This window comes from Marmota marmota, unplaced genomic scaffold, assembly GCF_001458135.2.
Source record: "Marmota marmota marmota unplaced genomic scaffold, marMar, whole genome shotgun sequence".
Lineage (NCBI taxonomy): Eukaryota > Metazoa > Chordata > Mammalia > Rodentia > Sciuridae > Marmota > Marmota marmota.
In genome coordinates, this window is record NW_026000196.1 from 10,862,029 (window position 1) to 10,876,326 (window position 14,298).

Sequence of the window (14,298 nt, forward strand, 5' to 3'; positions counted from 1 at the left end):
AGCCACTTTCTACACTTTGTTCTGTAAAATCTAATACAATATTTAATATTCAATTAAAAAAATCAGATATCTCAAGGAATTTCAGTTCATATGTCTGAGAATGTGGGTCTGATAAAAACATTCTAATGGCTTGAAAATGATTTTCCTTTCAGAGGAGAGTGCTTCCTGATCTTTCTACAGCATCGGTAAAAACTTAGATGGAGCCTTAAGAAATTTTATGTCTAACATTTTTATTTTTCAGTTGAGGGCTCTTAAGAGCAAATGTGTCGTGTACTTTGTCCAAAGTCCCAAAATGTTTTTTGTACAGTCTTTGGACAGCCTTTTTAAAAACTTCAAACCGAAGAATTAAAAACCAACTGCAAAGGACCCAAGCAGCTGTTAGGCCCTGGTCCTAGGAGCATTACATTTAAGTAATGTCATATTTTGGTCTGATTTCAGAAAAACAGGTGAATCAGTTCAAATCTACTTTAGTCTGTGTATGTCGACAGTGGCAGTTTGTTAGGAAGAAGAAATAGTGGAGAAGCTTAACCCTGCTTCCTATTCAATATTGTGGAAAGGTGAGGAAAGTGAGAGGGAAATTAAATCAAGGAATATACTCTGTCTAAACTATACAGAAAATTGGTGTATCTGAGATTTCAGAGGTATGCTTCTTCATTCTTTGTCTCAGTGTGGTCTGCTTTGTTCTTTTCTGTACTTTCCTTCTAAAACTAGCTACTCTGTAGCGGAGGACAGTGTACTTTAAATTTTTTTTTCTTGGTCAATTAAATGTCTTGTTTTCTACTCAGTTAAGTTGCCTTGAACCTGTTTATTACTTTTAATCCTCTCTGGTTCATTGGTTAAGCATATATATGTACAAACCATAGGTGGCCTTATTGTAAAGAACCTTTTAATAATATTTGCAACCTTTTTATCATACACAGATTCCTGATTTCCTGCCAGACGGGCTACTTTCTATTTGCCAAACATACTTTCCTAACTGTAGCCGTTTCTTCAATTTTTTCCCCTCTTTTAATACCTTATTAAAATCCAGGCAATTTCTTAGAGCAGTATTTCTTAAACTATGGTCTAAGGAACACCTGCATTAGAATTTCCAAAGGTGCTTGTTCAAAAGAGAGAATCCTGATTCCTTTCTTCGATAAAGTCACTTAGTAGGGGTAGGTGAGGTTCAGAAATCTGATCAACAGCTTACCCCTTACTTAGACTGTGGTGTATTTAAAATAAGACCTGTGCACTTGCAGCATGTTGGATTAGGGAATAGTGTATGTTTCGTTAACCCAGTAGCATGTAGAAGAATAGTGTGGGTAATTTGAGCTAAGACATGTGAGTGGCAGACTGTAGGATTCACCAGTAGTGGCTATAACCGGTCTGCTTGTATTTTCTGTTTATGGGATGCAAATATAAACTTATATGTGTGTATAAGTTCTGCCTCCTCTATTAACAGGAAAATAATTATATTATTTAAGGAAGGTAATATAATTCATAATCCTAACTGCAAAATAAAGAATGTAGTCTGACCAGGCAGTCATAGTAGTTCACATCTTGAATGTACTATAAATCATTTGAACTAATGGTTGCCTTGTTTTTACTTTTTTCTTTTCTGCAGAAATAACAGTGTAATTCTTGCTGATGAAATGGGCCTAGGAAAGACCATCCAGACCATATCATTCCTGTCCTACCTGTTCCACCAACACCAGCTGTATGGACCCTTTCTTATAGTCGTCCCTTTATCCACCCTCACCTCATGGCAGAGGGAGTTTGAAATCTGGGCACCAGAGATTAACGTAGTGGTTTACATAGGTGACCTGATGAGCAGAAATACGGTGTGTAAACAAAAAGAGTTGGGATAGAATCTGTGTTATAAATGTATATTGGACATTGATCTAAACCCATTGTAGAGTTATTGGTCAGGACTTAGGGAAAATTATTATTGTGACACTGTGCTATATTCCTAATATTAGGAGTTTTGTGTATAACAATAAACGCAGCTCAGATATTCTTTGAAACATATGATTAGTGTTTAACGAAGTGAAACAGTAAATACATGAATGAGAACTTATCTGTATTTGAGTGTTATTTTTCTTCTCTGTTCTTTTTTATACCTTTAAGATACAAAATTACAAAATAGAGTTGATATGTTATAGATAAAGTTAATATTGTTTGAGTAGAGATACATTCCTGAAAATAGTCATGTTCTTAGAATTTGTTTCCTGACCTTTTCAAATGGTGAGGTTATATAACTTACAAAGAAGAAGTAAATTCAAAGGATATTTTAGGGTTGCAGAAATGAGAATATTTTGCTAGCAAATTTGATATTGGGTGTCATGAATTTAGAACACAGTGGCAGATTTGTTTTTGCTCAGCAGATCTTTCCTTCATAATAGCTAACTTTTAAAAAAGCATGTGCAAGGCCTTGTGTGGGTTTTATGTATATTACCTGTAACCTTTGTGATAGTCTTTCCAACTGACTCAAGAAACATTAACCCAGAGAAGACTTGTTCTTAGACCAGCTAGAATATGGCAGAATTGGAGATGGGACACAGATGTATCTGGTCCCAGAGCTTTCGTCTTTTACTACTATATGTAAACTTGTTTTGGGGGAGATCCCTTACAGTAAGAGCAAGCCATTAGGAATCCTCACACATTTTAGATGTGTGTTATAATCACATAATCATGCTTTCAAATTTATATTTATTAAATACTTTCATTAAAATTGCCTAACTTATAAACCCTAGCAGATTTCATTGGGTTGATTTTGACTAAAAATATAGTAGTTGTTAGCTTTGTTAATTTATTTGTTAACTATTAAAAGAGAAAAAGAACGTTGTGCAAAACAGCTTTAAACACTGTTTCTAAGGATGAAGGTAAACAAAGAAAGTGAACTGAAAGATTGATGAGTTAGTGAAGTGTTCTTTAATCTTTTTTTCTGTTTGGTGGTGATCTTCCTGCAAGCACTTATTGTCCAGATTGCTGGTTTCCAATTTGACAAACTGCAGGAACTTTATCTTTAGTCATTGTGTTTGCTGAATGGTCATACTTCTATGCAGATATATTAGTTTTTGTGTTCCTTTACATTGACATTATTTCCTATTCATGATAAATTATATTTTCATCCTGTAAGCCTCCTTTTTCTTTTTCTTGGGGTACACATATCTATTTTATGATAAAATGAAATTTTTATAGAGCTAGAAGTTAGAATTTGTTTTACTTCTTAAAGTATTGCCCTACACAAAGAATAACTAAATGGCTTTTCTTTTAAAAAATTTTAGGGATCTGGGAACTCTATTGCTGATGAATTAAATGAATTTTCTTTGACAAATATGTCTTAGTCAGTTTATTTAAATTCTGACAATAAAGTTTTTACTGCTTAGTGATCCATGTTTTAATTTTCTTACTGTTTATACTTTGGTTTCTTAATTCAGAATATATTGGCTATTTACTAAATTCTGATCAGATTTGTTTTTTTATTTGACATGTTTCTATTGCATCTGTCATATGACTTGTATGATTTAAAAAGGTAGAAGCAGAAATTGTGTCTTAATTGCCATTTTCTCTTATAGATACGGGAATATGAATGGATTCATTCTCAAACCAAAAGGCTCAAGTTCAATGCACTTATAACAACATATGAGATCCTTTTAAAAGATAAGGTGTGTAATTGATACTTAAGAGGCTAAATCTTGTTTAGTTTGACTTGTCCAAATACTAGTGCCTTTAAACTCCCATTTGTCATGTTATTTTTTGTGCTGCCAAATGAAAAAAACTTTCTCAAAGAATATTAAGGTTATAAATAGAAAGCAGAACCTTTAAGTTGAAGGGGAATTTAGGTTGCTATTTTGAGCATTTCCCATCATATCATTGTTGGAAGTATTTTTCTAGAAATGTCTGAGAAAAATTAAGCTCTTAAAATATCTCCTGTCTATATTACTGAGAGGTTTATATGTTAATAGTAAGTACAAATAAATTCAATCCGGTGACTTCTGTGCTTCAAAATTGGGAAGGTAATTAATTAGGCAAGAAAACAATCTTAATTAAAAAAATGCAAAATCATGGTTTTTATTTTATTTTTGCTCAGCATACCAAATTTTTTTTTTTTTTTTTTTTTTTGGGTGAGGGGGGACATGCAGTAATAGTACCTACTGTAAGAGATCCACTTTTACTTTTTAGCTGATATACTCTTTTGATTAGATACCAATCTGGAAACTAAGAGAATAAATGGAAGAGGCCTAAATCAGTGAAGAATAAATGTGTCTGAGAGTCCTATTATATATTAAGACTGAAGAATAAATGTGTCTAGGTACACCTTTGTGATGGTATTTGTACAGAGATGATTAACACTTTGAAAGCACTTTTGGGTTCCTTTCTGACTTGGTGGCTCGTTGTGTTTTGTTTCTACTTTAGACTGTGCTGGGCAGTATTAACTGGGCCTTTCTGGGAGTGGATGAAGCCCATCGGTTGAAGAATGATGACTCTTTATTATATAAAACTCTGATTGATTTCAAGTCCAACCATAGGCTCCTGATTACGGGAACCCCTCTTCAGAATTCCCTCAAGGAGCTCTGGTCCTTGCTGCACTTTATTATGCCGGAGAAGTAAGCTCCTTCCTGTGTATTTCAAAAGATGCTAGAATGTCTGAAATGCCAATGCTTTTTAACATTCTTGATAGGCCTTAGGGGTATAGTTTTGGGGAAAGCAAAGCATTAAACTGAGGCAGGAGTTTTTATTATAAAAATCTTTATAAGTGATAGAAGGCTGAAGCATGGTGGTGCCTGCCTGTAATCCCAGGGATTGAGGCTGAGGCAGGAGAATTGCAAGTTCAAGTCCAGCCTCTGTAACTTAGACCCTGTTACTAAAATAAGTAGATATATAAGTAGATATAAAAGTAAACAAGTAATCAATCAATCAATCAATCAGACTGGGAATGTAGCTCATTGGTAGAGTGCCTCTGGATTCAATCCCAACCCTGCCCAAAAGCAGTAGAGGACATAGAAATTAGCTTGTCAAAGAAGAAAGCATATTATCTACTAAAAGGTCAAATTAAAGCATTTGGGAAATAATTGTTAGATAGGAAACAATCAGACCTTCTTAATATTGTTATAAGATAGTAGAATAGAAATCAAGTATATAATGTACAGAATCTGACAAGCATTACAACAGATTTTGAATTTAAATCTTTTTATTTTTCTTGTGGTACTGGGGATTGAATCCAGGGCCTTGCTTATGCAAAGCAAGCAGTCTACCACTGAGCTTCATCCCCAGGCCTTTTAATTTTTTTATTCTGAACGTGTTTTAAGTTTCCCAGACTGGCCTCCAGCTTATGTTCCTTCTATGTCAGGCTCCTTTGTAGCTGAAATTACAGGTGTACACTTTCATTCCTGCTTAAATCTAAATCATTGATAATAGACATAAGCTTTAGGTCATATTCAGTTATTAACTTATTAAAGAATTGTGGAATGTCCCTATTGGAAAATTTTTTATAGGAGAGGTATGCACATTTCATAAAACTTAACTAATGGTGGTATTAAGTGATACTTAGAATGAAATCTAAACTTATTACTCTAATTTTGGAGACTTCTACTCAATTTGGCCACGTGATAGTACTCTGACTCATAATACTTGTTCCATTCCTCATTATGCTTCAGCTAGTATAGCCATCTTCTGTCTCTTAAACATGCCAAGCCATTATTCTTTTGTCTTGTCTGGAGTGATGTTTTTCCTTTACATGCAGCCACCTTAATATTTTTGCCTCATTTTTTATAACTGCCTTCTTTCAGAGCTCTTCTTCAACTACCTGACTTCAAGTACCCTATAAGGCATCTTGTCTTCCCTATCCTGTTTTATTTTCTATATAGCATCTCTTTGTCTCATGTCATTAAAATATGCATGCAAAAATACTAGGGATCCTGTTTGCCTGTATCCATTGCTGGTGTAAACTGTCCAGAATAGTACCAGAAGGCAGTCAACAGTTAATACATGTGCTTTTTTTTTTTTTTTTAAAAGAAAGAGTGGGAGAGAGAGAGAGAGAGAATTCTTTAATATCTATTTTTTAATTCTCGGTGGACACAACATCTTTGTTTGTATGTGGTGCTGAGGATCGAACCCGGGCCGCACGCATGCCAGGCGAGCGCGCTACTGCTTGAGCCACATCCCCAGCCCCAATACATGTGCTTTTGAAAAGTAAATGCTCCACATATATATTTTAACTCAGAAAAGATTTGAATGTCTACTGTGTGCCATACACTGAGCAAGGCATTTGAACTACCTAAGGAAAACCATCAAAATGGTCCCTTTTCCTACGTGTCATTCACTTTAATTTTAAATCAGAAATTTTATTGAGATATAATTTTAATATCATATAGTGAGTATTGTGTTGTATTCAATATTTAGAGTTGTCTCTCAGCTTAATTGAGGGTTAGAGCATTCATAAAAGTTCATAAAAGTTCCTTCTTTCCTAAGTTTATCTTACAGATAAACTTTTGTCTCTTAGAGATAAACCTTTTATTGAGGTTTCATGTATGTGGAATCCTATCATGTAGCCTTTCTTTCTTTCTTTCTCTCTTTTTCTCTCTTCCTTTTTTATTTAAACATGGCAATAGACTGTATTTTGTCATCATACATACGTGGAGTGTAATTATCCATTCTTGTGGTTTTACATGGTGTGTAGTTATACTGGTCATGTATTTACTGTATGAACATAGGAAAGTTATGTCTGATTCATTCTACCCCTGTCTTTCCCATTCTTATTTTCCCCTGTCCAATTCGGTGAACCTCCACTCCACCCTACCTGCCTATTCTGAGTCAGCATCTGTATATCAGAGAGAATATTCAACCTTTTTTTTTTTGGGTTGACTTATTTCATTTGACATGAGAGTCTCCAGTTCCATCCATTTACTGGAAAATGCTACTAATATGTAGTCTTTTTGTTTTTGGACTTCTGTCATTTGGCATGTCATTTTGAAATTCATTCATGTCCTAGTTTTTCTCTTTAATTGGGTAATAATTTTTCATCATAGGCATATTCAATCACCAGTTGGTGGGATATTTTGGATATTTTTTTCTTTGTGTGGACTTGTGTTTTTTCCCCCTTTGTTAGATACTTTTGAGTATCTAAATTGCTGGGTTGCTTGAAAAGTTTCCATTTAAACTTTTTATTTCTTAAACCTTTTTATTATTTTTATATGGTGCTGAGAATTGAACCCATGTGCATCACATATGCTAGGCAAGCACTCTATCACTGAGCCACAACCCCAGCCCCTCCATTAACTTTTTAGAAGGTACCATGTTATTTTCCAGTGACCATACTATTCTAATTTCTACCAGATATGTTTGAATGTTTTAGTTTCTTTCTATTTTCACCAGTGCTTAGGTTATTTTCAGTCTTTTATTCTAGACATTCTGGTGGTTTTGCATCTTGTTGTTTTGACTTAAATTTCAAAATGACTAATAATGTTGGACATTTTGTTGTTGTTAGCTATTCATGTATCTTTAGAGAAAAGTCTAATCAAATTGTTTGCTATTTCTAAAAAATTGGATTATTTTATTATGAATTAAAGTGTTTCTTTTAAAAATTCTGTATAACTTATCAATGCATGATTTGCATCTAAGACAGATTTGCCTGATGAAAGATCACAGTCTCTTTCTAGACATTTTAATTCTCATGTTATGTCCCATTTTGGGTTACTTTTTGTTTACAGTGTGAAGTTCTTTTTTTTTTTTTGCAGAGGAATCTGGAAAAATGTTCTAATATTGGTTGTTGTAAAGAATATTTTTTTCTCTATAAGTTTCTTTGTTTTTGTTGAAAATTAGTTGAGACTATAGTAATAATTTATTTCTGCTGTTTTATTAATACATATTTCTGCTCTTGGCAATATCATATTGATTAGTTTAGCTTTATGCTACTTCTTAAAATGGAGAAATATGAGTTTGAGTTTCACTTTTTTTTCCCCAAATTACTTTGGCACTCTAACTTTTTAGGATCTGTTTGTTAATAACTTGCTGGAATTTTAGTTTGCATTATGTTGAATCTTATATCAGTTGAGTAGAATTATTAATAATATTGAGTCTTCTAATCCATGATCACAGGAAGGGAAGCTTTTCTTAATTTACTTAGATCTTCTATAATTTTTCGTGATAGCATTTAGTACTTTTCAGTGTACAAGTCTTATGCTTTTGTTAAATTTATTCCTTCTTAATGTTGATTGCATTTTAGGTGTAATTGTTTTCTTAATGTTATCCTGATTCTATTTGAGGATAAAATTATAGTTAAAAGTTTGTATATTGATCTTGGATTTTTTAAACTTTGTAACTATTTCCATTAGGTTTTATTTATTTATTCATTTAGTCTTTGGTTATTTTTATGTGTTTTTTTCAGGATATCTTCATTGTTACACTTTTTCAATGTGGATGTTTCTTTTTTTTTTTTTTGATACTGGGAATTGAACTTAATGGTGCTTTACCACTGAGCTACACCCCCAGTCTTTCTTACTTACTTAAAATCCGGGGGCGCTTAACCACTGGGTCACATCATTAGCCCCTTTTCTAAAAATTTTTGAGACAGGATCTCAGTAATTAGAGCCTCACTAAGATGGTAAGGCTGGCTTTGAACCTGAGATCCTCCTGCCTCAGCCTTTCAAGTCACTGGGATTAGAGGTGCATCACCATGGCCACTATTTGGGTGCTTTTTAAATCTTGTTTTACCTTAATGTACTGGCTAAAACCCTCCATTTTGAGTAGAATTGGTGTTTATCTGTAGCAGGAGGTTAGCTATAGATATTTTGCAGGTACCTTTTATCAGCTTGAGTAAGTATTCAGAGTTTTTGAGAATTTTGATAGTGTATGTTGGGTTTTGTCAAATGCCCTTGTGTATGTGTTTGTCTACTGAGATACCAATGTGATCTAATTTTTTTCTCTATTGTTCCTATATGGCAGAATATGTTAGTTACTCTTCATACATTATACTGACTTTCTAGCATAAATCTGACTTGATATTTAATATGTGTTCCAGTATTCAGTGTATTAACACATTGGTAAAGATTTTATCTGATTTTGAATTGTGTATAGCTTTTTTTTTTTTTTTTTGGTGTGTTTGTGTGTAGGGGGGAGAGAGAGAGAAATAGACAAATGGACATACATACAGATAGAAGTAAGAGAAAAGAGATCTTTTAGTATCAGGATCATAGAATGAATTGGAAGTGTTGCATTCTTCTCTCTTTTCTAAAGAGAGTTTTTTAAGTTTGGTGTTATTCTTTAAATATTTGGTAGAATTTACCAGTTTAGCCATTTGGACTTCTTTGTGAGAAAATCTTTAATGACTTATTTTCTAGCTATATTCTTACTTATGTTTTCTGTATCTTCTTGATTCAATTTTTCTTTCTAGGAGTTTGATCTTTTTACTTAACTTCCTATTTTGTTGGCGTATTTATGAATAAATATGTTTATGCCAACAAATAAAATTTGTTGGCATAAAGTTATAGTATTCTGTTATAATCCTTTTAATTTTTGAAGATCAGTGAGCAAAATTTTAAATTTTGTTAATTTCTGGAATTTCTTAGTAATTTTTAGCAGAAGATTGAATAATTTTGTTGATGTTTTCAAAGAACCAATCTTTGGCTTCATTTATATTTTAAAAAATTATTATTTTTTTTCCTATTTCATCTGATTATTCCCTTCCTTTGCTTGTTTTTTTTACTTTATTTTTTTCTCTTAAGGTGCAGCTTGATTATTGATTTAAGATCTTTTCCACAATTAGGTGTTTGAAAGTTTAAGTGTACCCTCTTCAGTGCTTTAGCTGCATCCCAATAAATGTTATCCTGTTTTTAGTTTTTATTCAGTGTCATCTATTTGTGATTTAAAAAAATATATTTTTAGTTGTAAATGGACACAATACCTTTATTTACATATTTATGTGGTACTGAAACTCGAACCCAGTAACTCACATGTGCTATGCAAGTGGTCTACCACCAAGCCACAATCCCAGCCCTATTTGTGATTTCTTTGATGTATTTTTTTAAAAAGTTCTTTTTAAAAGATTGTTGTTTCCAAATATTTAGTTACGGACTTTCCAAATGGCTTATAGTTAACTTTGTCTTTGGTCAGAGACAGTGCTTTAAATGAATTTATTATGACTTGTTATATATTTTATGAATTTATATATGTTTATATATAAGAAACAAGTAAAACATAAAACACACACATACACTCATATGTTTATGTATTGTCTAATATGTTTTCTATCCTGGAGAATTCTGCACATCTACTTGAAAAGATAATGCGCTTTACTTTTTTTGTGTTGAGTGTTTTATCCATTAAGTTAACTTTGTTAATAGCGTTATTCAGGTTTTTATCTTTCCTATCTGGTAACCGAGAGTGAAATGTTTAAACCACAGTTGTTGAATTGTTGATTTCTTTCCGTTGTCCTTCATGCATTTTGGCATTCTGTGTTAGGCATATGTATGTATGTATGTATGTGTGTATTACATAAACATACACACACACACATATAAGTATGTACGTAGTGGTTATTGTGTCCTATATGTTGCATTTTTAGTATTATGAAATGTCCCGTGCTGTGTTTTTAAAAATATATTATTTTAATTTTATTTTTATGTTGTGCTGAGTATTGAACCCAGGGCTTACATGTGCAGGTGCTCTACCACTGAGCCACAATCCCAGCCCCCATGTTACTTTTAGAAATATTTCTTATTCCTTAAGTCTTTTTTTTTTTTTTAAGTTGCTAGACATTTATTTATTTAAACATGGTGCTGAAAATCGAACCCAGGGCCTCACACATTCCAGGCAAGTGTGCTACCGCTGAGCCCCAGCCCCAACCCTCCTTAAGTCTATTTTATGATTTTTATTATAGCTTCTCAGCACTCTCCTGGTTAATACTATACCATTGTCCATCATTTAACTGTCAACCTATTTCTTTCTTTGAATCTAAATGTCTCTCTTGTTGATGACATATAGTTGGATCTACCCTTTTATCTAGACTAATAGTTTTTGCCTTTTGATTGGTTGTATCTATTTTTTTTTTTCGTATTTTATTTTATTTTTTATTTTTAAATTTTTTATTGTGGGTTGTTCAAAACATTACAAATTTCTTGACATATCATATTCGACACTTTGATTCAAGTGGGTTGGTTGTATCTATTTTTGTTATTTGTTTCCCATATGTCTTATATCTCTTTTGTTTTTGTTTCTTCTTTACTGCCTTTTGTTTCAGTTTTTTTTTAAGGGTGCCATTTAATTAATACCTGTTTGGCAATATTTTCCATTTTAAAATTATTTTCTTATTGATTTCCCTAGGGATTATGCAACTGAATTTGTCAGTCTCCTTCAGGTTAATCCTGACTTAATTTTGTTAAAAATATAACATTTTTGTTCTACTACAATTCCAGTTTTACTCCTCATGTTATAAACCAAAGAATACAGTGATATTATCATTGTTTTCTACAGGTTTGTCTTTTAAGGAAACTTAAAAAAAATACATTTATATTATCTTTCATGTATTTTATCATTTCCAGTGATTTACTCCTGTCGATTAAGGTTGCCACTGAGACTTCCTTTAGTATTTCTTATAAGGTGGGCATGTTAGCAACAAATTTATTGTCCTTGCCTATTCTTTCTTGACTTTTTTTTTGGTGAAGACTTGTTTAAGACTCTTGAGAAGATACGTAGAGAAACTTCACCATCTAGCTGTGCTGCCTTCACTACTACTGTTGATAGGATAAGCCTAAAGTGAACCCCACCCCCACCACAACCCAGAAATAGAATAGAAAGTGAATCTTCGCATGTTTTTGGCAGGATAATTTTTTTCATGGGGGTTGTCATTTGCATTGTATGATGTTAAGCAGTACCCCTGGCCTCTACACACTATATGCCAGTAGTAATTCCTCCTTGGTATAATGATAGCCAAAAACATCTCCAGACCTGGGGGTGGAGGGGGTACTGCCACCAGTTAAGAACTGCTATGGTTGAAGGGTTCCTGATGATGTCTTCCAGGCTGTCCTATCATATTGTGTCCTACCTACCCCTTCTTTTTTTCGGGGTGGGGGTTGTGTATACTAAGGATTGAAACCAGGGGCACTTAATCACTGAGCCACATCCCACATCCTTTTTATTTTTTTATTTTGAGACAGGATGTTGCTGAGTTATTAGGACCTTGCTAAGTTGCTGAGGCAAGCTTTGAATTTCCGATCCTCTGCCTCAGTCTCAAGCTCAGCCTCTTGAGCTCTTCGGATTATAGGTGCACCCCACCATGCCTAGCGTGCACCACCATGCCTGGCCCTGCCCCTTTTTATCACTATTCTTTTGTCTGTCCTGTTTGCTTGTCACCTGGATGCTTTTTTTTCCTCCCTAGAGCTCTGAGAGTCAATAGTGGTCACACTCTCTCTCTTTTTTTAAATATTTGTTTTAGCCATAGGTGGACACAATAACTTTTATTTTAATTTTATGTGGTGCTGAGGATCGAACCCAGTGACTCACACGTGCTAGGTGAGCGCTCTACCACTGAGCCACAACCCAGCCCAGTAGTCACTCTCTTGAAGACAGCCAGTTGCTTCAGTCTCTTTAAAAAAAAAAAAAAAAAACATTCTGGGGCTAGGGCTGTAGCTCAGTGGCAGAGTACTTGCCTGCCATGCATGAGGCACTGGGTTCAATCCTTAGCACCACATAAAAATAAAAAATAAATAAATAAATAAAATGAAACCATTTTGTCCCATCTACAACTACAAAAGAAAAATTTTAAAAAAATTTGCTATATATTCTTTAACAGGTACCCTATCCTTCACATGTAAATTTTTTTAATAAAAGTTTGTTTTTATATAAGATGAAGGTTTAAAAAAATTGTACAAAGGATTAGAAATAGGAGAGTTTATCAATTTTTAGTTTTTAATCTTTCTAAAATGGTTAAGAAATTTTATGCATATTAAACCAATTTTATCATTTTTTTATATTGATCTTTTTGATACATGATATATATTTAGGTCTCTTATTACTAATAAGAATATGATTTTTAGATTATAAAAATATGTCTTATACTATATAACTAATAAATGGATGGAATAAGGCCAACTCCCTTTGAACTTCAGGCTCTAAGAGGAAAAAGTACTTTCTTCACAATACCATTAAGGCCGCCTACATAGTAGGAATCATGAGGCACAGTGGTAACATCCATGCTTGGTGTTTTTGTTTTTAAATATTTATTTTTTTTTAATTTTAGGTAGACACAATATCTTTACTTTTATATTTTTGTGGTGTTGAGGATTGAACCCAGTGCTTCATGCATACTAAGTGAGCACTGTACCACTGAGCCACAACCCCAGCACCCCATGCTTACTTTTTAGGAGTAGAATGTGGTATGTAGTTTCTAGCAAGGAATACTTACTAGGGTTTGCTTTTGTATACCTGACTGTTGACGTGGATCATAAGGATTTGAGCTTCTTTTGTTGCGCACCCATCATATTCCACCCATTATTGGCTATGTTTTTTTTGGGAAAAATCATATGTCCTGCTTTTGTAATTAAAGAGGAATTTTGAGTTGATTTTTCTGTTAGATATTTATTATCATTCAGGTAATATGTTCTAGAGTTTTGAGCTGAATCATTTATGAAGTTAATGCATTGGAGTTAGGCATACAGTTATTTTTTTCCTATGGAATAGATCTTTGTTCTTTGAAAATTTTGTTCTTAAAACACTACAGTAACCAATTTTTAAAAAGTGTTCAAGGTCTTGATAATTAAAAAAAAATCATTTCTACTTTTGTGAGAGAAAAGTTAAGCACAGAAGTGGATAGCAGGGATGTCTCTAAAATAATCTCTAGATATGATATAGAGCCATGCATTCACTGTTATGATCTTTTGGAACATATGGTAATTATCATTGCAAAGCAGCAAACTTTCTTAAAGTTCCTTTTTTTTTTCCCCCCCTTAAAGGTTCTGATAGTAAATAAGTTTTTGCTTATGGGCCATACAGTTTATGTCACAATTATTCATCTCTGTTGTTTAGAGGGAAAGCAACCATGGACATTTCACAAATTTATGGATGATATGTATATATCCTCAATATGTGTAGCTAAAAAAATTGTATCTCATAACAACTCCTTTACTACAATAAGAATACAGTAGCCATATAAAAATATTTGTTGCCTAAAATAGTAGGAAGTAAATCTTATATTGGTTATGCTTAATTTTTAGACTACCATAATTAAAATAATAATCATTTAATGAAATTAGCTTTTTGAAATGATCTCCCAGGTATTTAGAAAATGACCTGATATAGTAACTATTCTACTGATTTTTAGTC

The 14,298-nt window shown here is 33.1% G+C and overlaps 1 protein-coding gene across 1 annotated transcript in view; it reads left to right on the forward strand.

The window, feature by feature from the left end:
- Chd2 (chromodomain helicase DNA binding protein 2) overlaps positions 1-14,298 on the forward strand; it is a 124,125-nt gene that overhangs the window by 45,009 nt on the left and 64,818 nt on the right. The window contains exons 15-17 of the mRNA XM_048790143.1: positions 1,604-1,820; positions 3,558-3,647; positions 4,399-4,589. Of these exons, the coding sequence (XP_048646100.1) occupies positions 1,604-1,820; positions 3,558-3,647; positions 4,399-4,589 (498 nt within the window). The remainder of the gene's footprint in view (positions 1-1,603; positions 1,821-3,557; positions 3,648-4,398; positions 4,590-14,298) is intronic.